The sequence below is a fragment of the Podarcis gaigeae genome (genome assembly GCF_964106915.1).
Source record: "Podarcis gaigeae genome assembly, chromosome: 6".
Taxonomy (NCBI): Eukaryota; Metazoa; Chordata; class Lepidosauria; order Squamata; family Lacertidae; genus Podarcis; species Podarcis gaigeae.
The window spans coordinates 97,359,094-97,384,750 of record NC_139682.1 but is presented as its reverse complement, the minus strand read 5'-3'; the positions used below and the strand labels follow the sequence as shown (position 1 = coordinate 97,384,750).

At 44.6% G+C, this 25,657-nt stretch overlaps 1 protein-coding gene across 2 annotated transcripts in view; it reads right to left on the bottom strand.

The window, feature by feature from the left end:
* Window positions 1-23,034, bottom strand: part of LAMC1 (laminin subunit gamma 1) — a 120,065-nt gene extending 97,031 nt beyond the window's left edge. For both annotated transcript variants that reach the window (XR_014565522.1, XM_083743736.1), the window contains exon 1: window positions 22,483-23,034. Coding sequence is in view for 1 of the 2 variants with exons in the window: in XM_083743736.1 (XP_083599862.1) it covers window positions 22,483-22,870 (388 nt within the window). In the remaining variant the exon portion in view is untranslated. The remainder of the gene's footprint in view (window positions 1-22,482) is intronic.
* Between the last annotated feature and the right edge of the window lie 2,623 nt (window positions 23,035-25,657).

The window sequence follows — 25,657 nt, the reverse complement described above, 5'->3', positions numbered from 1 at the left end:
GTGAGAGAGAAAGGCCACTTAGGGTGTGAGAAAATAGGCCGATCTCCAGATGTATGTATAACCAGCCTGCTTAAAAAGCAGAGAAGCAGTGATTCGTGTAATGTAATTTAATCAGTTAACTCATGCCTGCAGAGTCTCCGTGGGCGGAGGAGGCAGCGGCAGGAAAAAGAGAAACTATTCCAGAGCTCTGGGCCCCATGGTGCAGAAAACAGCCCTGAGCAGGCATGACTTTGTCCCTGTGTGTGTGTGTTTTAAGAACAAAAACTTTCCTTCTCCTAACAAATATTATAAAGTTGCAACCAAATATTATAAAGCGCCACCAAATGAGTGGGCAGCAGATCTTTCAATAAAATTGTTTTCCCATACATTAAGGCTTCACAAAAAGTGTGGGAAGCAGCATCTGTCCTTACAAGAAGCATTTGTTCCAATTCCTGCACATGTCACATCAGGCATTAACTAAAAAACAAAGAGCACACTCTGTTCCTTCCAAAGGATTTAATCCTATGTAAACCCAAGTACATATATACTCTTAATTATTAATATTTTTAAAAGCAAAAAGTTTTAAGTGATTGTGATTTCTTTAATTGGAAAAGACCTTAATGTAACTACAAATGTTAGCTGCAGACCATAGTTGTCACGCCTACATTTTTCTGCAGAGTGAAATTAGTTGCCCAGGAGCCACAGCTATAATTGTCAGATTAAAATAGCAACATCAATTAGATGCTCACATTTAAAATCTCAGAACTGCTAGTGATGCTCTAATTAGTTCTTTCTTCTTACATTAGTATCTTAATTAGAAAGCAATTTATATTTGCTTTGGTGTATGCTAGGAATCTGAAGACATCAAACCAGAGATCAGAAGTCAATAACGGCTGATACCGTGGTATACTGTTATTAGCTATTGGCAAATGACCCTTTTTACCCAAAGAGAATCAACTTCCCACCACGGAAAGAGTTGTATAAATGTGTGCAAAGACGGCTGCAGGCCACAGAGACCTCTGCCCAGCTATAAACATTCTCCCTTTACAGCAGTGATTTTAGACTACAACTCCCATCCTCCCTAGCTAGCAGGACCAGTGGATAAGGATGATGGGAACTGTAGTCCAACAGCAGCTGCAGACCCAAGTTTGGTATACAGTATACAACTTTGCAGGAATAACAGTGAGGTGGGGATTGCTGGGCTTTTCTATTTTCACTTTAGATCTTCTTTTGATTTATGTGGAAGTTGTTGAGCTTGGTTGCTTATTTTTTACTGTTTTATTTATGGTTTACAACAACTTCTGTATGTTGTAGTTATGTTTTTTCATGTTGTAAGCCACTTTGAGCATAGTCTGAACTGTGAAAAGGCAGCATACAAATAAAATTATGTATGTACCATATTTTTCCGTGTATAAGACTAGGTTTTTTCTCTAAAAAATAATGTCAAAAATTAGGAGGCATCCGATAGGAGGCCATCTCCCCCCATTTTCTTAAGCATGAGTCCCCCAAAATAGGGGGCGTCTTATACATAGGGGCATCTTATAGACGGAAAAATACAGTACGTTTTCTCCTGCTCTGGAGGAGAGTATCTGAACCAATGGCTTCAGGTTGCAAGAAAGGGGTTTCTGACTAAGCATCAGGAAGAACTTTCTGACAGGAAGAGCGGTTTGACAGTGGAACTGTCTCCCTCGGGAGCTTGTGAGGCAGAGGTTGGATGGCCATCTGTCACGGACACTTCAGCCCAGATTCTTGCATTGCAGGGGGCGGGACTAATGATCCTGGGGGATCCCTTTCTACGTATGCCTTATCCGGAGTCAGATCATTGAGCTCAGAACGGTCTACCTTGACGGGCGGGAACTGGGCTCTCTGCCAGCCCTGCCTGGAGATGCTGCTACCAGGGACTGTACACAGAGCTAGCATGTGGCAGGATCAGGCCTAAGAACACGCCAGGGTGGGCAGGCCTTACAGAAACAAATGAGGCTTACACCAGGCATTTACTCACATTAACATTGAATTGCGGGAACCACTGATTTGCAGGAGCAAATCCCCAAAGTCTGTCACCAGGCATAGCAGTGGAACTGACTCATGGTGGCTCTTAGAGTGTGAGCTGGAAAACCCCTGATTCAGGATTAGCTTCAGCTCACATGTTACCTTTGGGCAGATGTCTGGTACAAGGGTGGGAATTTGGCCACTATCCATTTAAGTGTATGAACGGACCCGAAGTTCTGCTCCTAGACTGAAGTTACTACAAAGTCAAAATGCTACTCCAGTCAAATGATGGGGCAGGGGAAGAAAGGGGGAGAGAAAGAGAGAGGGGGGGGGGAGGGAGAGAGACAAAGTTGCTGCAGCAATAGAGCAACGTCATAAATTGCTCTCCAATTTAAACGATGCATTCCAAACACTGACAAGCTAAAGTAAGCAGAGGCACAGAGACCCATTTACACGACATACCAAAGAGATAAAGAAAACTGAACTGACTTTCCAGAGATTAATATCATGTTTAATACTGTGGAATGAGCTTCCATGCACAGCGGGGAAAATATGGGGAGGACAGCAAGCACACCCACAGAAAGGGGGAGATTTTTGGCTCCATGGGCCAGATCCTTATCAGGATCTGCCTTGAAAGTGCTGCCAATCGCCTGACAGTTGCTGAAGGACCAGGACAGGATAGCCCTCCCTTTGCATCAGCCAACTGGGGGAGGGGGAAGATCCTGCTTAGTGCTGGGTACCTGCTGGTGGTTGCCAGGTGATTTGGAAGCTGTTTCTGCCCTTAACTGTGTAATGCCAAGTGCAGCATAGACATGGCTTTCCCCAAAGGGCCTTGCAGGCCAAATGGGAAGTGTGGCAAGCCAAGATTCGCCTATGAATCAGGGGTTTCCTCACTCCTGACCTATAGCTTTCTTTCACTCCTGTCCACCTCTGCCCTCACCCTGTCTTGTACTTGACATCTTCTGCAGCCAAAAGAGCTGGCTCACAGCTTCTGAAATTTGGCCAGAGGTGAAGGACCACAGCTCAGTGTTAGAGCATGTAAAAAAGATCAGGCGCTAGAAAAGGCCTCTTCCCGAGTCCCAGGAAAGCCACGGCCAAAGGGGGAAAGACTGGCCCTGGTGGACAAATCTCTGGGCTCTACCCCTACGTAGTAGCTGTACTATAGGGTCTCCCTGCAGCCTGAAACAAGACCACTGCTTCCCTACCATGTAAAGAATGTCCTGAACAGCAGGAGATGTTTAAAAAAACTGGCAAAGAGAACATGATGGGAGCACACTCATATTACAAACCTCCCTTTTAATTAAGACTCACCAGGGGCTCTGCTTTGAAGTTAACGTAGCTTAATTAGAAAAGGTCCACAACAAAGATTTATGCTGCAGTCTAGCAGCCTATTCACCAACATCTGTATGAGAAAAGCAGCCACCTACTTACTATTTCACTTGCTGATCCTCCCCCAGCAACAGATTTAGCAAACAGACCTCCCTGCAACTTTGAACAGTACTTAGCCATAGGTAGGACTATGTGCAGATGAGAACAAGCAGGAAAAGAGGTACTGGGTGCAGTTTCTAGTCCTCATGACTCCAGAGACAGACTTTAGAGAGCTGGGACAGAAAGGCCTTGTGAATCTCTCAAATCAAAGCAGCAGCTGAACAGGAGTTACAGCTACCACACTCGAGAGACAATGGAGTGCGCCTCCAGGGGTGAAGTCAAAGTGCCATCAATAATATGAGAGTTAATATATGGGAAGTGCATTGACCAAACTACCACTACTGCTGCTATTTATTCTCTTCCATCTGTAGTGTAGAATTATGCAGAAAATGGAACCTGGGTTATAGCAGCAAATACTGTAGACCAAGGTCTTTGAAACTCGGCTGAACAAAAACCACACTACAGCAATCCCACAATTTTATTACTTTCAGCAAACCACATGATTACGGGAGACGCTTGTCGTAGCTTACTTAGAATGTACAAAGTCAGTCAACTCCTTGGTGGCACGCTGGCAGTAGACAGTCCCCAGCAGATTTGTACGACTGGGAGTTCTGTTGTCTTCAATGGGAGAACAATGCTCCAAATCAGAGGAGCAAGGCTCTTCTATGCTCTTCCCATGTTGAGTTGTGGTGAATAGCAACCCTCTCCAAGCAACCAGAGAGGGAAGCCTCAGCCACCGACAACAGGGATGGGGAATATGTGGTCCTTCAGCTGCTGTTGGCCAATGCTGGCTGAGGCTGATGGGAAATAGAGTCCAGCAACATCTTGAGAGCCACAGATTCCCATCCCTGGCTTAGGTGTGCTCCTCTACACCTCCTCATTTATGGCATTGATATAACGCAAATGACTGACATAGGAATATGTGAGAAAGCCAGTTAATAAAAATGACTGAGGCCTGGTTGGGACTTATATGTAAGACTGATTTGGAAATGTTCCTCAAGGACTGTGGTTGCCATAAGCCATGGGTAGGCAAACTAAGGCCCGGGAGCCGAAGCCGGCCCAATCATCTTCTAAATCCGGCCCCCGTACAGTCCGAAAATCAGCGTGCTTTTACATGAGTAGAACGTGTGCTTTTATTTAAAATGCACCTCTGGGTGATTTGTGGGGCATAGGAATTCATTCATATTTTTTTTCTTCAAAATCTAGTCCAGCCCCCTACAAAGTCTGAGGGACAGTGGACCAGCCCCCTGCTGAAAAAGTTTGCTGATCCCTGCCATAAGCATTGTGAGGGCTCCTGCCAACATCTTAACTACAGGGAAAGAAAACACAACCCAGCCCTCAGCCACTTTTAAGGATTCACCTCTGCAGTTCAATTTAGATATCTCAACTGGTTTGGCACGATGTCTAAACTGACAAACCATGGTTTACCAACCAGAATCAACACACATTAGTTGAAGTCAGTTTGCACACTGCTCCATAGAAACACAAGTGCTGAGCAGCCAGAGAAATAAAAAGAAGCAAGCTGCTATAAACCATAGTTTCTCTACATGTTTAGAAGGTCAAACCACTGCAGAGATTCTGAATAGGGTTAGCACAAGCCACGGTTTTGTGTGGTGTCCAAACTGAGTCCTTTTTGTTTGCATCAGTCCACATTTATTATATTTACACCTGTAACAAGCTTCATTCTTCAAAAACCTTCCATATGATTGCAGAAGCATTAAAAGGAGACAGTAAGTTAATAATACTAAAAATTGCGGATGACTGCTAGAAAGCCTCTGCTCCAGAGACAGACCCCTCCATGGCAAGTCTGTCCAAGACCACAAATAGCAGCTATTTTGTACAGCAAAATGCCACACGGTCCCCAACTCCTTCTATCCCTTAAAATAAATGCTTGGCCATGTATAGTATTCCCAAGCGACTCCTACTGTGGCACCAGTACTGCAGGGAGAAAGGAATTAAAGAAAAACCAGAGAGTTTAAAGGGTGCGGGGTGGAGAGATGAAGAGCTTTGCAGCGACTTTATATAACTGTACTGAACAACTGCTAGCCATTAAAAAAGAGATCTCTTCGCTACTCAAGTTGAAACCTGCAAAATGTAAATCAAGCCTTTGTGAGACTAACTAAAATAGAGTTCCCTCAGGGCTCCACAAATACCACAGTGAAGTCACTGAAGTGCTCAACAAGCTATTCCCAGACCTTGATTTAACAGTCTCCAAAGGATTTCCTGACAAACTGCACAGTTAGAGACAGTTTTCAGCAATGAGCTTTCTTCCAGGTTATTTAATCTTAATTTCTTGGATATGTAAAAAAAGAAACTGCTCAAAGAGAGATTACAAATCTTGCCTGTTAAAACACAAAAGCCAGTATTACATCTAACACTGCAATCCTATGCATGTCTACTCAGAAGCAGGTCCCAATTAGTATAACGTCCCAGGTTATAACTGTACGGGATTGCAGCCAGGTGTGTGACATTGAGCTACCCAACCTAATCTAATATGGAAGTTACCCCATTCCGCATCACCCCTGAACATTAGTCAAGCTGGCTATGACCAAAAGGAGTTGTAGTCCACAACATCTAGAGTAGGCATCTTCAGCCTTTTCAGGACCCACTTCTATCCCAAACATGCATTTGGGGACCCCTTTCTTAATCCTTTACCATAGACATGCATGGCAGCAGTGCTCCAATAGTGGGTCTCAATCTCCAGCCGAAGTCCAGTGATGTAGAGGCACCACACTGGCTATCCTACTTTTCTGTATATGCTACAGAGGTGTTCCTTCTCTGCATTTCCAACAAATGCAAAACATAGTTTTAAATGCATTGAGAAACCACAGCTTTATATGGAATGGCAAATTCATAAACACCATATTTATGGACATGCATGAATCGACTGTATGGCATGCCAGGTTTCAATGACAAATAAAATATTTTGGCTGACTAACATCCTATATCCTTTTAAATGTGTTTCTGGGAGGGGTGGGGCTACTGGTTTGTTTTATTCTTGTTTTTATTATGTATTTTATGTTTTCCTTTTGTATTTTTATGTTGTGAACCACCCTGAGATCGACAGAGGAAAGGCAGTATACTTATTTAATAAATTAAATAAAAATAAATAAGTGACTTAAGTGGCTAGTTCCACTTAAGTTCCACTCATGAACACTAGCAATATTGTCTCTCTCTGCCCAGCAAGCCTATTTTTTTCTTTATTATTTTATTTTGCAACACAAGAGCCCAAGAAGCCCATTTTCCCTCTTTCCTACTCTACACTTTGACATTTGGCAAATTGCATTTTGGGAAGGGAAGCTTTATATGAGAAAATGCAGCCAATTGCTGACCTGTTTCAGACCATCATAAAGCTAGGCAGATGAGCTTAGGAAAATATCGGCCTCTCCATCAGTTTGACTTTACCTTGAAAGGTGCACCCTACCACTGTCTCCCGAGACAGATGGATGCCAGCAAAAAACAACAAGGCACTGGTGAAGAGACCCTTGTGAGCCGCCACGTGATCCCAGGTGGATCACAACAGGACCACTCCTACATATGGTAAAAGCTTCAGAAAGAGGTTCCCAAATACATTCCCAAATGTTTGGGTCCTGCGTCTGAAAAGGTTGAAGATGTTGGCCTAAAGCAGGGGTCTGCAACCCGCGGTTCCGGAGCCGCATGTGGCTCTTTTACACCTTTGCCGCGGCTCCGGGGCAGATACTAGCAAGGGGAGGAGGCGCATTGTGCACCCCGACACTTTCCACTGTGGCGGGCACTGTACTGGCTGTGACGTTGCATGGGGGCGGTGCGTGCGTTAGTCACGCATAGGGGCGGTGCGTGCGTTAGTCACGCACCGTCCCGACGTCACCTTCCCGCCCGCCCGCCCGCTACATTGTAAGGGGCATGTACGCTGGTCACTGCATTGAAAGGGGGCATGTACACTGGTCACTGTTTTGAAGGGGAGTGAAGAAAACACACACACACACACACACACACACAAAGGTAACTTGTTAACTTAACGTTTATTTCTATGAGGAGGAGTAATTCTGAGGGGTCAAACAAAGAAATAAAAAAAAAGTGACAAAAAAGTTATTTTTATAATGACGAGTTTTGCGGCTCCCAGTTTTTTTTCTTCGGAAACAGGTCCAAATGGCTCTTTTTGTCTTAAAGGTTGCAGACCCCTGGCCTAAAGGAAAGGAGAAGAGGAAAGAACCTGAGAAAGGAACAAGCCAAGGCAAGACCCAAGAAACAAGGGTTGGAATAGAGAGTGGTCCAGAGAAACTGAGGAAGGGGAGAGAGGTAGGACAAGAGGGGTGCAAAACAGAGAGAGAGCATGAAAGAAGGAGTGGAGGGGGGGGGGCTGCAGAGGTGAGCAGAGCTGAAGTTCACAAACTGATTTGAAAGAACTAACCCAAATATTGGCTGTATGCCTGTGGTTTATTTTCAGTGCCAGAAAAATAAAATAAAAAAGAGTTCCCATGGATTTTTTTTTTAAAAAAAGAGTCACACTACAGACCAGATAGTAACTCAGAATCCAGAGTTAACAACAATTTTTAGCCCGTTTCCATATCTTACAATAAATTCATATATTTGTAGAAGAAGAAAAATTGACATTTTACTTAAGCCCTTACATTTCAAGATTCCTACCCCAAAGTTTTTTGGAAAAAAACTTAAAAAACAGGATGGCCATGAAAGGTTAACTTAAAACTGACAGCTCCTCAAGCTGAAGAACACAAGCAAAGAATTAAAGAATTAAAATTGCCACTTTTAAGTACTGAAATTTCTCATGTAACATAAACTTCACACAGGATGCTTAGCTTTTTATTTGGTGCCGATTACCAAACAGCAGCTACAATGCTATTTGTAACCCCCTCCCAAACAATTCAAATGGGGGTGGGAAAATATTTGAATTTGTATTAAGAGATACAAATTAGAAAAGGGATCCAATAATATATAATAATGACATTCAGTATATACAAATCAGTTTTATTTTTTTATTTTTAAAAAATATTTATTAAAGATTTTCTTAGTACAGTAAAGAGAATAAAAAAACAAAAGAACAACAAAGAAGAAAAAAGAAAAAACACTTACATCAATAAACATATTTTCTTCACTTTTTGGACTTCCTCACATCTCTCGTTCCTGCGTTCCTGGTTTATAAAACTTTAACCAGCAAATTATCACCTTATTTCAATTCTTATTTTATAAATTTCCAATATTGTGTCCCTAGCTTTAGATACTTTTATCCAGACCTTAAATACTTAATTTAGACATAATATTTATCCAAAACTTGTCTTTTCTTAGATTTCACTTATGTTCATAATCTTTTCAACTAGCTTAGTGGTGCCATGTTTTTTACACTCTTGCATCTTTCTTAACACTCATACAATTTGCAATGTTTTTGTAAATAGTCCTTAAATTTCTTCCAGTCCTCTTCCACTGCTTCCTCTCCCAGGTCTCGGATTCTGCCAGTCATTTCTGCAAGTTCCATATAGTCTATCAGTTGCATCTGCCATTCTTCCAGTGTGGGCAAGTCTTGGGTTTTCCAATGTTTGGCTACCAGTATCCTTGCTGCTGTTGTTGCATACATAAAGAATGTTCGGTCCTTCTTTAGCACCCTCTGGCCAACAATGTCTAAAAGGAAGGCCTCTGGTTTCTTAGGAAAGGTATACTTAAATACCTTTTTCAACTCATTATATATCATTTCCCAGAAAGCCTTAACTCTAGGGCAGGTCCACCAGAGGTGAAAGAACGTTCCTTCAGTTTCCTAACATTTCCAACATTTATTGTCAGACAGGTGATATATTTTTGCAAGCTTGACTGGAGTCATGTGCCACCTATATATCATTTTCATAATATTTTCTTTCAAGGCATTACATGCCGTGAACTTCATACCGGTGGTCCATAACTTTTCCCAGTCAGCAAACATGATATTATACCCAATGTCCTGTGCCCATTTTATCATAGCTGATTTAACCGTTTCATCTTGTGTGTTCCATTTTAACAGCAAGTTGTACATTCTTGAAAGTACCTTAGTCTTAGGTTCTAACAGTTCTGTTTCTAACTTCGATTTTTCCACCTGGAATCCTAATTTTTTATCTGACTTAAAAACTTCTTTGATCTGAGCATAATGTAACCAATCTCGCACTTTCCCCTTTAGTTTCTCCATACTCTGCAACCTCCAGTTGTCTCCATCTTTTTCTAATATTTCCCAATATTTCGGCCATTTGGCCTCCATATTGAGTCTTTTCCGAGCCTTAGCTTCCATTGGTGATAACCACCTTGGGGTCTTGTTTTCCAATAAGTCTTTATATTTTGTCCAGACATTAAACACTGCTTTCCTGACAATATGGTTCTTGAAAGCCTTGTGACTTTTAACCTTGTCATACCACAAATATGCATGCCATCCATAAGCATTGTTAAAACCTTCCAGATCTAGAACATCAGTGTTTTCAAGAAGCAGCCAATCTTTCAACCAGCAAAAAGCTGCTGATTCATAATACAACCTTAAGTCTGGCAGGGCAAAGCCCCCTCTATCTTTAGCATCAGTTAATATCTTAAACTTAATTCTGGGCTTTTTGCCCTGCCAGACAAATTTGGAGATATCTCTTTACCACCTCCCGAAACACTCCACTTTATCCACAATCTGTAAAGTCTGGAACAGAAACAGCATTTTTGGCAATACATTCATCTTTATAGCAGCAATTCGGCCCAACAAGGAAAGTTTCAATCTTGACCAACCTTCTAGATCCCTTTTAATTTCTGACCAACACTTTTCATAGTTATCCTTAAATAAGCTCAGATTTTTGGCTGTTATGTTTACCCCTAGGTATCTTACTTTTTTAACCACATTTAACTCTGTCTCTTTCTGAAACCTTTCTGATTCTGAAGATGTCAATTTTTTTTCTAATACCTTAGTTTTTTGCTTGTTTAGTTTAAATCCCGCCACCCGACCAAACTCATGAATCAATTGTAATACCCTTTTTGTACTAGATTCTGGCTCCTGTAGGGTCAAAACCAGGTCATCTGCAAAAGCTTTAAGTTTATACTGTTTCGCTCCGACCTGAATTCCTTCAACCAACCGGTCCCCTCTAATCATATTCAAGAGCACCTCCAGCACCGAAATAAATAACAAAGGAGAGATAGGGCAACCTTGTCGTGTTCCTTTTTCAATTTTGAACTCTTCCGTCACCACATTGTTAACTATCAATTTAGCCTTTTGTTCTGAGTAAATTGCATCTATCCCATTTTCAAATCCCCGTCCCATTCCCATCCCTTCCAGGTTTTTCTTCATAAACTTCCATGAAATATTGTCAAATGCCTTCTCCGCATCTATAAATATTAACACTGCTTTTGTATTAATATTTGTTTGCAAAAGTTTCAAAATATCAATAATGTTCCTTATGTTAGCAAACAAATGTCTACCTGGGAGAAAGCCTGCCTGGTCCTTATGAATCACTTTGTTTTATTTTAAGAGATACAAATTAGAAAAGGGATCCAATAATATATAATAATGACATTCAGTATATACAAATCAGTTTTAAAAGGTTTTTTTAAAAAAAACTTAACATAATCTTTACAACAACACTTCAAGGTTAGTAATTATCCACAAACTGCGTATGAGGAATGGGGAGATGGACTAGTATGAAGATACCTATCCAATTCCTGATCAAGACTAAATCTGGACTGGAGGCTTCATGGTTCATAGCTCAATCTCTTCACCAGTACACTACAGTAGACCTTATGCACTCAGATTTCTTACACTACTCAAAAGAGGGCAGATCATTTCATTTCATTTCTATACCGCCTATACCTGAAGGTCTCAGGGCGGTTCACAAGGATCACATATGTAAAATCAAAATACAAACGACAACCCAACAGAACCCCCCTAAAAAGAGCCAGCATTTAAAAAAGGGCATAGGATGTAGATCAGGTCAGGCAAAGGCCTGGTTGAAAAGGAACGTTTGTGCCTAAAGGTGTGTAGTGAAGGCGCCAGGCGAACTTCCCTGGGGAGAGCACTCCTCAGATGACAATACAACTACAGATCAATCAGATTTATATCTATCTATTTATAATTCTTCAAGGAGACCCAAGTCACTGCTTGGGCAGGATCCAGTTCTTTCTTCTAAGTAGCCACTAATAGCAACCTGACTGCCTATGGTAAGAAAGATGTCCAAACAGGGAAGTTTTACTGAACTTGTCCTTTTATAAGTTCTGCTGGTGAGTTAGCAAATAAGCAAGCTAGCATCAGGTGACTTATTCACTGGGTTGTTTTAATTCTTCCACGCCAGTGTTAGCAACTCAGATATATAAACTAGGCGCCAAATGGCTCCCTAAACCAGGGGTCTGCAACCTTTAAGACAAAAAGAGCCACTTGGACCCGTTTCCGGGGGGGGGGGGAAAACTGGGAGCCGCAAAACAAGCCAAATGTAAATAACCACACATTCTTCCCCTTCCCCCATTCTCTCTCTTTTCCCTGAGTCTATTTCAGATAGCAAAGAGGGGTATGGTTCCTCTCATATTCCTTTTTTCGCAAAGCACCATGTGCATAGAGGGCATTATACAAATTAATACATAGAAAAGTGTCTGTCCCTCCCTGCAGTTCAACTCCCTCTCTTTTTACTAACAGCACATATCCATTCCTTCTGCTGGTGCAACTTTCTCATCATTTCTACATAGCAGCATTTATAAACCAGTGCCAGAGAAACTGGGTGAAAGGAAGGTGAGAGGGAAGAGATATGAATATTTATGTGTGTATATGTATACACACACACACCTACACAATTACAGGTTTGAAGCCAACTTAAAATAAAAAGAGCTGGTAAGCAAAGAAATCTGTGGTGCTTTCCATGGGATCCGGGGACATGTCAGCTAATACTCTTCCCTTTCTTCTTCATTTGATTGTCTCTGCAGCAAATCTCGAGGGGGAAGGGAGAAGGGCAGGAATTGCATAGGCACGAGAGAATGGGGGAAATCCCGCATGCAGGATTTTGGTGCCTAACAGCCCCCCCCTCCCTCTGCAATTGCTCTCGTGCTCCCCCTCCTCTCCTGCTGGCTACCTCTGGACCCCCTCCTCATCACTGAGTAATTCACCCCTTCCTCCCTGACAGGGAGGGCAGGCCCATTTTGTGGTTCACCTCAGGTGCTCTCCCTCAACTCGGCGGCAACTCAGAAGCAAGGCACGGAAAAGGATCCAGAAGCACCCCCCACACACACACAAACACACACAAAAACCCCGCCCCGCCATTTCCCTCAAGCGCGCTCTCTCTCTCCCTCACCTCAGGTGCCTCGCACACTGGGCTGAGGAGAGCGTGGCCTGGGTGGGCGGCTCTCGATGTCGCGCGGCGCCTAAGGGCGGGCGGGCTGCCGCAACGGCGAAAGCAAACGCGCCTGCATGTGGCAGGTGCCGGCGGTGGCAGTGGCAGCTGCGTCCACCTGAGGAGAGAACCGTCGCTGCGCCCTAGCACACCTTCCTGCCACCGCCCTCCTCCTCTTCCTCCTCGCTCCCTGCACCATGAGGGAAGAGGCGCCGCCGTGAGCTGCTCGGCCGCTTCCTCATCGTCCTCCAGACGAGGCATCCCCCTCGCCGCCTGTCCTACCCCGGGGGAAGCTATGAGCCATGAAGCCGCCTGGCAGAACTTCCCTCCGGCGGCAGAAGCAGCAGCAGCAGCAGCCCTTCTGCGGCCGCCGCTGCCTCCTCCTTCATCCCAGCAGCCGCCACTTCTCGAGCTCCGCTGCCGCCGCCGCCTTGCTTTGCCCGGCTCGGCTGCCCAGCTCCATCCCCCTCCTCTTTCTGGCGCTTCTGCTTTTCTGCTCAGGGTCCCCGAGGACCTGCGGAGCCGCGGCAAAGGTGTAAAAGAGCCGCATGCGGCTCCGGAGCCGACCCCTGCCCTAAACCAAGATTACAGTCACAAAAATGGAACGTCTAGTTGCCATTTTGGGGTAAGACAGCTCCATAGTCAAATGATGGACTGACTGTGATTGATTGTCAGTTAAACTTCTGGCTAGTTCAGATGTCTACCTTGAGCTAGGTTAAGAACTTTGAGAACTTAAAGAAGAAAAGCCACTTTATCCTGGGACAGTCCACATATATATTGGCCTATTCCTACCTGTTTTTCTTAATGGTGACCATGGACCATGTAAGAATATTCATCACACCTGTGAGCAGGGCAGAGCGACAATTAACTCTAGCATTGTTCACTGCTCCGGCTAACTGACAGAGTTCTACAGGATGGGGCATTAGTGTGTGAAAACAGTCCAGATCCGATGATCCCCAAACATGCACCTCCAGATGGTGGAGACAGCCAGTGCAAAATGCAGCTGGCATCTGGCTACTTGTGACACTGCTTTCCTTATGAAACAGCTGTGCTCCTGCTGCTGTACTGTATGAATGTGATTACTCCTGGCAGAATCAGTCTATTCCCCCATCTAGCACCCTAAAGAAAACCATGCTCTCCCTTCATTCAGCTGCATGGCTCACACCTGGGTCAGCTCTCATCTTTGATTCCGGTTCAGACCATGAAGGAAATTACAGCACAGCCTTCTCCAGCTCCTCGACTCTGAAACAAGACTCCCCCCCCCTCACCTTGCCTCGATTGGGTCTTCTCTGCAGCCGATGCCTGGAAGGTTGCTTTCAGGTGGTGCACATGGGATGATGCTTTGGACTCAGACCAATTATTTGCGTCTGGCCCTGGCTAGTCTTTAACATATCCTGCCACTGTCTGGCAATCTTTTGTGACTCTATAGATTTTGGCTACAGACTTTCACCCACTTGCTGGAGTAAAAGCAGTTGCAGTTTTGACTGCTGAGCGGCTAGCCAGAGGCACACCACTCTTTCTGGAGCAGGCTGCCACTGCCAAATACAGGCGTCCACCCAGGCCTGGCCCCCCCTTCTCTCCGCCTTGATTCTTCAGTACAATTATGCAAAATAACAAGTCCATTCAGAGACATCAGCTACAGAGGTGTGACACCCTTTATTTGGGGTCCAGGAAAGTCCAGCAATGGGGTATGAGTTCAAGAGGTTTGAGAAACAACTTAAACATCACATATTTTACACTTTTTTATTATTCAGGTGGCTCATAGCAACACTGTTGTCAATGAGCAGGAACTTGCCCCAGAGAGTTTTCACACACAAAGAGGAAACATAACATTAAGTCTCACTTCCAAAAGTTGTGCTATCAGTGAATATTGTTAATGTGGAAGCTAAGTTTGGCAACCCATGTACTTTTAAAGAGAAGCTGAACTAAGCTTCACACATGAAAACACCCCTCCAGAGAAAAAAGACTTATTTTTTCTTTCTCTTGTTAACCAGAGAACTAACAGGCCACTCATTCTATTTTGTAGTAAATTCACACAAGAGACACACTATGTGTTGTACTGTGAAAATGCTGTAAGACCACCAACCCCTACAGGTCTCCAGTTTTGTGTCGGTTTCCAAAGCGCCTTTTCTGTCATGCTGAGTGTGAACCCCGAGACGCAAGGAAGGCTGTGTCTTCAACTGGGTTCTTGTCTGCTTCGAGCACAAGAACCCCACAGTGAACTGCTTCCTCCTGAGTCCTCAAAACAAAGAGGAGTCAACCAAACTGAAACAAACCGGGTCAACAGCAGTCATGTGAAAGATTTAGCCTTGTGAGCATTGGGGTGAAATATGCAGTCTGAGCTATCTGAAATTTCTTCAGTTCTAACCTGGCACAATAATCACACTAGCAGAAAGCGGTTTCCAGACAACACTAAGTCCATTCAGGACAGATCTCCCTCCACTGCTCATTCGTTACCATGCAAAAGATTGATTTGTCAACCTATCAAGTAGTTATTATCAATTCCCTTAAGATCGCTTCACAAAATATTTAGGGTATTTTTTTATCCTCCCTTTCTATTAAAGAAATAAACCCACAAGGCCTTGAAAAAAACTAATGAAGTCCAACATAACATTGTCTTAAGTTACAGTTTGAACACCTTAGTTGGTCTTTAACATTCCATAAGAATTAGCACAAAAAACACTATGTTTCATAAATATAGCTTGTTTAGCACACAAGCAACAACATAGATTCCACATATCTGAATGTTTCAGAGATAAACAGTATTCTAGAAAGCAAAAGTGAGTTTTAATTACTTATTAAAACCTACGGTAATTTGTTTTCCCAACAATGGAACTCAAGGCCAAGAGGATAAGCCTTCTAAAAATCATTACATAAAATGTATATGCATAACCGTACAACAATAAACACAGCCTGACATACTCCAAATCCAACAGATGAATTTGAGAATTTGAGAACAAAGGTGTTTTAATACCAGCAGAAGCGAAACATTGCCTGATGAGAAGGGATTGCAAAGGTGAACACAGTCACAGAAGAGGCCTGCTCTGCATCCTTCCACTCTAATTGCAGTAAATGACAGAATACAGAGAAATATCTCTCCTGCTTGTTTTAAAGAGTGAGGAGACACATATGGGAGAAGGCACCCCAAGAAAGTATTCAAGACCTTGGCTACTCAGAAATTTAAAATGCAAGAATCAGTCACCTGCTTTGGGACACAAAGCTAAAATGCAACACTACAATTGTGCCAGGACTGGACCAATATCGTCTTGCTTTTAGCACCAGGAAAAGCTCTCATTTCAAGTAAAGCAGGTTCAAAAAGCAACTATTCCCTATAAGTAACACACTTTATCTATGTAAAGCTGTTTTTTGGGGTTACATCCTCAGAAAGCAAAATGCATAACCGAGAGAAGAAAAGATGGAATGCAACCATATTAGAAAAGTATATAAATGACTATATAGAGCATGGCTCTCTGAAATTCACAGGTATGCACAGTTAAAGCCAACAGTGAAGAGTTTTCAAGGCCTACTGAACGGTGGGATACTGAACGAATAAGGTTTAAATCACTTGGATGGAAGTTACACAACTACCAAATCTTGCACGTACAGTGGTACCTCGGGTTAAGAACTTAATTCGTTCTGGAAGTCTGTTCTTAACCTGAAACTGTTCTTAACCTGAAGCACCACTTTAGCTAATGGGGCCTCCTGCTGCCGTTGTGCCACCAGAGCACAATTTCTGTTCTCACCCTGAAGCAAAGTTCTTAACCCGAGGTAATATTTCTGGGTTAGCAGAGTCTGTAACCTGAAGCGTATGTACCACTGTACATCATCTTAACCAATCTTAAGGGCAAGCTCTCCTGAAAGACCCCTCAAGCAGTTTGTAGAGTAGAAGTACAATTTTAATACCTTTTGGCCCTCCAGATGTTGCTGAACTACAATTCCCATCAGCCGCAGCAAGCATGGCCAATGGTCAGGAATGGTGGGCACAGAGGTTCTGCAACATATCCTACCAAAAGCTACCCACATCTGAGCAAAAGTGGACAAAAACCACTCCTGACTCCTGCTGCAACCTGCCCCTCTCCCAAAGCACCACCAGGTTATACAACAGGTTCTTCAAGGGAAGAACAATCCCTTCCAAGACCACTATCCAAATCAGTCAACTTCTTAACTAAAAAAACCCCCTCCATCTTTCTGGATTGAGTTTCAGCCTGCTCTCTCTCATCTACCAGAACACGACCGCCAGACACCTGCTCAAGAGTTCTACTGCCTTCTTGGAGTCTTAGAGAGAAGTAGAACGGCTTGTCAACTACATACTGGTGACACTGGAGCCCAAATCCCCCAAATGATTTCTTATAGTAGCTCACTTGAAGTAAAGGACTCCTGCCTGCATCTTAAGGCCACTCTCCATTTTTAGAAGTATATCATACATGTACAAAAGAGAGGGCCTTTTCTGCAATGGCACCATGACTGTGAAATGCCCTCCTGAAGGAGGTATACCTGGCACAAACGCAGTTTTCATTCTGGTATCAGGTTTTTGTTTCCCAAGGCATTTTGGTTTAGCTGTCTAAACATTTTTATTCCTCCTACTTTTACTTTACTGTTGGTTTGTCTTCTAATGTTTTTGTAATTGTAACCGTCTATATAAGAGTGATACCAACATCTGGATGAAGGATGCCTTACACCTTTTTAAAATAAAGTATGTTGACAGAAGCTAAAGCTCTGGAAGACTCACAGCTTATGGGTTATACTGAAGCTTCTAAGGGAAGGCATTGTGATTTATGCAAACATTCTGTACGGTAACAAAACCACATCCAAACTAAACCAGAATTCCACAGTCTTTTCTAAGTTTTACTTAATTCTCTCAGTAGCCAGTTCTACATTGTTTTCCAGGAAATCTCCCATTTCTCCACCTCTAGATAGGAGTGTAGCTTTTGCAAGAACAAGAATTATCTCTCTTCAGCAGATAGCGAGGCTCTTGTCTATTTGATGCATCTTCCCGTATCCTGTAAGCCTTTTATAGCAAGCAGAAGTAGAAATTTCAGGTTTGGGTCAGACACAGGCCAGTCTAGTCAAACGATCACATAAAACTTTACTTTCAAAATAGTGTGGGTGTGTAGCAATAGATGTATATCCAGATCCATGCACCTTCAAAATGTAAGTTTGTGAGAATCATAAAGTACTTTTAACAAATAACCAAATAGGGTGCATAGAAAGAATCAGCATATTAAATCCACATTTTAACAAAGGTTAGTGCCTCTCTCCCACAAACACCAAACAGCTCCACACCTGAGAAACACCTCCGCCCATTTACACACAGAAAGCCCTTGCCTTCTTATGCAACTCAAGCAAATGACTGACCATTCGCAGAACTTTAAACACAACACCGCTATCAAAAGCAGCTGGTGGGTTTTTGTCGTAGTTGCTGGGTTGTTGTCTTTTAGACAATGGCAAAGTGGCAACACTGGCAAGCTACCACAATTATAAATTCAGTTCAAACAGCTGAATGACTGACAAAGTGGAAAGTTATTTCTGTATGTTCCTTCCAGCAGTGGATAGTGATAATTCTTGTTCAAAGCAAATAACCCATGTACTGACACAGCTTTTGGTGTAACCACAGCGTTTTCCCTAGCATCCTCTTATGGTCCAAATTCTACACATAAACATCAACCAGCAAAGAGTTAGTGAAATGAGAGGCACCAGTGTGTTTTATGTATCCCATTTTCCCTTTCAAACAAGACAAGCTCCTCCGCTGTGACACATCACCCAGCTTCAGCATTTTTCTGTTTTCCAATCACAGCAGATGCTCACACATTCTTTTCCCAAACCTGAAGCATTTGCTCCAAATGCCTAGAAAAAAAAAGTATATATCTACAAAGGAAGTGCTGAACAAGCACATTATTCATTCATTCCTGCACTAATCGTCATTTACTGTGTTATACAAAAAAACCCCCTCCAAATTTACACTTACTGCATCACAGGTGTGCAAACATTCAATTGTTTGCAGCCAGAAAGTGTCAAAAGCTTTCCCCACAAATTACTTTGTCATTACAGATACCAGCTCATTTTTTCTTTTAAGTTTGCATTCAGGCTTCAAAATCCCAGCTCCACCACACACATTGTTCAAAGCAAACCAAAGAAAAGCCAAATCCAGTGAGGAATAACCTGCTAAAATGTTGCCGAAATCAGCCTCCTACAATTTATTACCACTTGGAGACAGCCCATTTCCTTTTTGCATTGCGTGTGATGAGATTTAACTGTGAAACTGCTTTGTGACCTATTTAAATTATGTTTGACCACCACAAAGCAACAATTTAACCCTGAGACAGAACACTCCTTTGAAGTGTTTATTCAAAGTCCCCAGATATATGGAAGGAAACATGGAACTCTATACTGTGCACATTCCTTACTCCCCCTTTTCCACTTTGGGAAGCCGTTGTTTTAATTTTCCTACATTCATTATGCACTAGCCTGTCAAGTGGACCAAGTCAGTCAATATTTAACCTGAAAAAACCTAAGCCTAACAACCAAACTGCTTCTCCCCTGGAAGAGGAAGTATGAAGGTGAAGATGATCCCTGCTAGCACCAACACAAGTAAAGATTGGGTGGGATTAAGCAGAGGGATTAGGAAATAATAATAATAATAATTTTTATTATTATTTATATTCCGCCCATCTGGCTGGGTTTCCCCAGCCACTCTGGGTGGCTTAGTATATATAAAAACATAATAAAACTTCAAACATTAAAAAACAAAATATCTTATACAGACTATAAATCAATAATAATAATAATTAAAAACAGTTTATAGTTATAGCCAAATTAAAATAACCACCAACCCAACAAAAACAAAACAGAGGAACCAAAATTGAAACCGTTTAAAACATTTTGAAACATTTTAGCCAGTTGCCTCAACCCAAGAGTTGTTCTAGCAATGTACCTCTGGCCTCCCAGGAGCCTGGAAAAAAATCATTCCACATTTATAAAGGGCTGGGACAGGAAGGATAAGGAGAGGAAAGGGTAGTCCTTGTATGGAAAAAGGAAAATGCTCAGTTCCACTAGTACAGGAAGCAGGAGGAGGAGGAAATTATTACATTATAGAAAACAACCTGAAAAATGATGAAATCTGCTCTAAGAATAAAGCACTGAGGCCAGACATGCAAGAAATTGCTAATGGATGATCATAAAAGGAAGCAGGTAATGAAGTTTCTTGTCTAGTCAAGGAAATCTACTATGCCAGTTCAGGCACAAAGTTCCAATTAGCCATAAATGCAAGCAGGTGGCAAAAGAACCTTGCCTGCAGGTGTTCCCTTAAGCAGAAAAGGATAAAAGGCAGGTGATGCTAACTTTAAAGACTCCTCTCCCCACCATCACCCTGTCTGTAAGCAGAGAAGGTTCTGCAAGATTCAGGGAACAGACTGGTATTAAGTTTGCTTAGGTTGCACCCCTCAAATTTCAAATAAGTCAGGAACGCTGTTGTGCTGGACCACACTTCCACCCAGCGCAGTGAACATAACTTCTGAGAAAACAAGCATGGAAGTGGGCTGAAAATGTTGCAAAAGTTGCACTCTTATTTGACACCGCCTCTCTGCGCTCACCATACTGAATATTAAGCTCATAGCAGTTCATGGAACGTGCCCCCCCCCCGCCTTTTCTTCAGTGTAGTGGTGCTCCTGAAAAGCTTTGAAACACATTAAATGTGCATGAGGATGCAACTCCTGCAAGCTCCTGTGTTCTTAGATATGCCATTGTGGGGGGGAGGGGGACACCAAGCCACTGTAGGATACAAGAAGAATGTCCCTTTGGAATGAGTATGTGACAAAAGGAAGGGAGTGACAGGCTAGGCTGCAGCTGCGTCACCACAGCTGCAAAGACAAGATTCCCACATGCCCTTTATCGAATCCGGTGTTTCTCAAACTTGGGTCTGCAGCTGTTGTTGGACTACAACTACCATCATCCCTAGCTAGCAATACCAGTGACCATGGATGATGGGAGTTGTAGTCCCACCCAAGAAACAATGGTAATCCAATGCTAGGAGTAATAATTGAAGACTAGTAGTGGGTAGACCAGTTGCCTAGGATTTGGAAGGCAAGACGCAGTTCAGTCATGGACCCACCAGCAAACTTCATTGCCATCTCTCACACTCAACTCTGCTCCTCATTTGTAAAAACAGAAGAGAATGCAACTCGCCTCTTATTGGTGGGAAGATGAATGTAAAGAAAGTACAGTGTTGATATCTGCCTTGAGCCTTAGGTACACGACGCATGTGCCTTATCCGATAAAGGAGAGAGGCCAGCTGCTGATATTGGGCAATCTTTCCATTACTGCCCAGGCCTGGCAATGACTAATGCTACCATTTACACCAGTAATTTCTTCCAATGGACAAAACGAGTTAAGACATGCCCAGATGCCTCTCTTAACCAGGGGAGAGAGGCTGCTGTTTCAGTGCTTCCTTAAAAATAGCATTTTTTATTATTTATTCCCCACCCATCTGGCTGGGTCTCCCCAGCCACTCTGGGCGGCTTACAGCATATACAAAACTTAGTAGAATATCGAACATTTCTACAGTATGGTGACACTTTGGGCTGTACCGGCTGCTGTACACCTGCAGTGGGAGGTTTTTAAAAACACAATGGAGAACAATACCCAACCAGCAGTCTATACAATTAACTCAAGTTCAATAAATAAAAAAAATAAAACTTGGGGAGCTTGGGGAATGGGAGAGAGAATGTCACTACAACAAATTAAAATCATAGCAAGCTGCTGCAGCATGGACACCCCCTTAGCTCCAACAGATTCAGTTTAAAGAGTACACCAAATAAAACAATGTCTGCACAGGACTTTAGACAGTACAACTGCAGCACATCCCTTATTTGTTAGAAATCCAACAGTTTGACTTGCAGGGAGGGAGGCGATGGAGTTAAGTTATTAAGCAAGGGAGGAGAGGCAATGTGTCTGGCTACATGAAATAATGTCAGCAATGAAAGTTCAGAAGCAAGTAACACCTAACAGACTTGCCCTCTGGTCAGGAGGGAGGATTCTCACAAGGGCCAAATGTGGTAAAGGCACTCTGCACATGTTCTTGACTATGAGTGTGCATGTTCCTTCACTTGAACCCCAGCATGGAAAACATGCCCTCCTGAGCCCTGCCTCCGACCTCAGGAATCCTCTCATCTCCCCAATGGGAGAGACAGAGCAAAAGGAGGTATTTCCCCCCCCCCCCTCTGCAAACTACAGGGGACACCCAAGTCTTTGTCGAGGCCTCGCCTGGAAACTTATTTTCATGCTATACAATGTGCTGAGAGCATCCACAAAGCAACTTCTCCCTCTGTGCTGAATAATCGCTCTGGGAATCTGGACTTGGCGAGCAACACACTCCCAGGGAAGGACATACTTTGCCCTGCCAAAGATGCAGTGGTAGTCCTTATCAATGACAACACGTGTGTGTGTTTAAACAAATCTGCAGGAGGCAGAACTATCAACCGCAATCAGCCTTAATAAGGAAACAGAATCTCCTATTTTGGAGACAGTACTTCTAAACCAGTTTCCCAAACTTGGGTCTGCAGCTGCTTTTGGACTACAATTCCCTTCAGCCCTAACCACAGTCTTGCTAGCTAGGGATGATGGGAGTTGTAGTCCCCAAACAGCTGAAGACTCAAGTTTGGAAAGCACTGCTCCAAGGCATAAACCGCAGGCTGCAGCCATCGCCTGCCCACTCCGGCAGCAACCTTCGAAAAGCATGAAGTTTATCACTGCTGCCGCGAGGCGCCCGAGGCCATCCAGCCGCTGGCTCACTCACCGAGGTGCAGCGTGAGGTTGACGGTGTTGGGGTACTGGACGCCGGCCAGCATGGTGCGGCTCTGCCACCAGGTGGTGTCGGCCTGGTTGTTGTAGTCGGTGAGGAAGGCGGCGCCGTGGCTCAGGTGAGGCTGCTGCGCGTCGCACAGGTGGCACGACTTGGTGACCCCGGTGACGCCCGTCTGCACGCAGTACTCCTCGGCCGGGCTGCCGCACGTGTCGGTGGCCGCCACCGTGGCGTTGAAGGCGGCGTTGACGAACTCGGGCATGCAGCGCTGCGCCCGCGCGCTCGCCTCGTCCGCGCACTCGTCCATGGCGCCGCCGCCGCACAGCCCCGCCAGCAGCAGCAGCCCCAGCCCCAGCAGCGCCCGCCCCGACCCGCGCTCCATCCCGCTCGCTCGCTCGCTCGCTCGGAAAACCCTCGGCGGCCCCCGCTCGCTCGCTCGCTCGCTGGCGCCCTCGTCGCCTCGCAGCCGCGCACCCAAAGCGGACGCCCGGCCGGGTGCGGGAGGAGCAGCAGCAGGAGGAGGAGCCCGGCAGGCGCAGGCAGAGACTCGGCCCGCGACGCCCTCCGCCCTCGCTCGCGCTGCACGCCGGGACGGGGAGGGGGCTGCGCGGGTCCCGCTCCTGCCTCCTCCGGCCGGGCTTGGAATGCTTGGCGGGGGGGGGGGGGGAGGAGGAGGAGGCTGCAAATTCTGAACTTCCTGCAGGATTGGAAAGCGCACAAAAACACCCCGCAAACTTCTCGCACTTCGCCCCAAACTTTTCCAGAGCGGAGTTTTCACCCGCTTCTTTCCCTCCTCCGCCCCCCGATTTTTGCTGGGAACTAAAGTGGCCGCCGCCTTGCAAGGGCTTTGCAGCCCCACTGGGAAGCAGAGTCCGCTCTCTTGGCTCCCCGGCGAAATAAAGAGGCAGCCTGCCGTGAGAATTCCTGCCTTTCGGGTTAGAAGGGGCACGGCGAGTCAGTGAAAGCCATTCAATTCATCTTTCCTTCTCGCAACAAACCTGAGCAAGGGCTCCGGGCTGCCCAGGGCGCTGCACCGCCCAGCGGAGAGTCGAATCGGGGTTCGGTTAGTTTCTCAGAAGAAAAGGGGCTGCTTGATTGTTGCTGCGTGAAAGCTCTGCTCTTCCTCAGGTCTCTGGGCATACGTAGAGTGCCTTTTTCTCCTGACCATGTAATTTATGAACACGAATTTATGTAGGTGCATAAAGTTATGTCTGGTGTTGAGAAAGCAGACAGGGAGACAGGTCTGGAGAGCAAGGCTTATGCGCAATGGCTGAAGGCGCTGGGTATGTTTAGCCTGGAAAAGAGGAGACCGAGAGATGGATAGCCCTCAGCAAATACCTTAAGGGCTGACACATGGAAGATGGAGCAAGCTTGTTTTCTTCTGCTCTGGAGGGTAGGACTGAACCAATGGCTTGAAGTTACAAGAAAGGAGATTCCAAGTAAAAATTGGGAATAATTTTCTGATGGTAAGAGCCATTTGACAGTGGAACAGGCTCCCACGAGAGGCGGGTGGTGGCTTTAAGCAGAGGTTGAGATTCTTGCATTGCAGGGGGTTGGACTAGATGACCCCTTGGGGTCCCTTCCCCCTCTACGATTCTATGATTCTACTGGGACCTGAGGTCACCCCATGAAACCGGAAGGTGGGAGGCTCAGGACAAAATGAAGTTCTTCACACAGGGCAGAGTTAAACTACGGATTTGCTGCCATAAGATGCAGTTGTAGCCACCAGTGTGGATTAGGCTATGAATAAACCACCAGGCATAAGGGTTACATATTTCTTCCAGTATCAGAGGCACTGTGTGCTTGGATACCAGTCGCTGGGGATTACAAGTGGGGAGAGTGCTGTGGGATCCTGCCCTGCTTGAGGGCTCCCCGTGGGCGTCTGCTTGGCTGCTGGGCAAACAAGGCTGGGCTAGACAGGCCTCTAGATGTGCAACACAGGCCTTCCTCGGGGAGCGAAAGGTATTGCTCACCATTCCTCTTCTCAAGTGCTCTTCACCCAATAGTGAAACAGATCCAGTGGCTGAGCGCTAGCACATGCTAGGTTGGGTGCGCCACCAAAGAAAAATGCTTGTAATGGAAGCAGATGGAGGGGAGAAGCGACTCCCACTGACTTGCGTGAGACAAACAAAAGGTTGGGGCCAGAAAGATACAGCTAAGGGTCTCCAATCATGTTTTAAACATGTCAGCCCATTGATAAATCCACCTGAGATAAATCATTAAATTGAATCACTTAGGAAATGATACCCACTTGACTAATGTCATGTAAACAGGTTTTTAGTAAAGGTAAAGGTACCCCTGCCCGTACGGGCCAGTCTTGCCAGACTCTGGGGTTGTGCGCCCATCTCACTCAAGAGGCCAGGGGCCAGCGCTGTCCGGAGACACTTCCGGGTCACGTGGCCAGCGTGACATCGCTGCTCTGGCGAGCCAGAGCCGCACACGGAAACGCCGTTTACCTTCCCGCTGGTAAGCGGTCCCTATTTATCTACTTGCACCCGGAGGTGCTTTCGAACTGCTAGGTTGGCAGGCGCTGGGACCGAGCAGCGGGAGCGCACCCCGCCGCAGGGATTCGAACCGCCGACCTTTCGATCGGCAAGTCCTAGGCGCTGAGGCTTTAACCCACAGCGCCACCTGCTTCCCCTCTAAACAGGTTTTTACCCCCTCCTATTTACATACTGATTATTATATGCTAATAACTACCAATTAGGACTTTTTGTTGTATTTTTATTCTGGGAGATGCATTTTTCTTTCATGTGCCTTGAGTGCTTTGTATTTCTCATCCATGTGTACTACATATAATACATTCTTTGATTTGCTAGAGATTCTTAAGAGGTTTGACGATTCTGGGACTGAATTCAGCCTGCATTGAAGATAGTCAAATGGCACTGTTTCCATCCATCTGCTCCCACTTACATCAGGCCTAGTTCTGGACCAGAGTATTTTCTGCTGGACCAGAATAAATATGTTTCTTTGTTGGCTCCCTGTATTGTTTGCTTTTTACCTCAGCCACTTTCAATAGAATACTACTCACTGTTTAAGAAAGAGACTATGTGTGTACGGTTTCAAGAAGCTTCTATGAAGGGGCTTTAATGTGATTTTAAATAAGTTTTATACTCAATAAAAGTCAAAACCTCCAACAATCCAGAAGGATTAAGCTGCTTTCAAATCC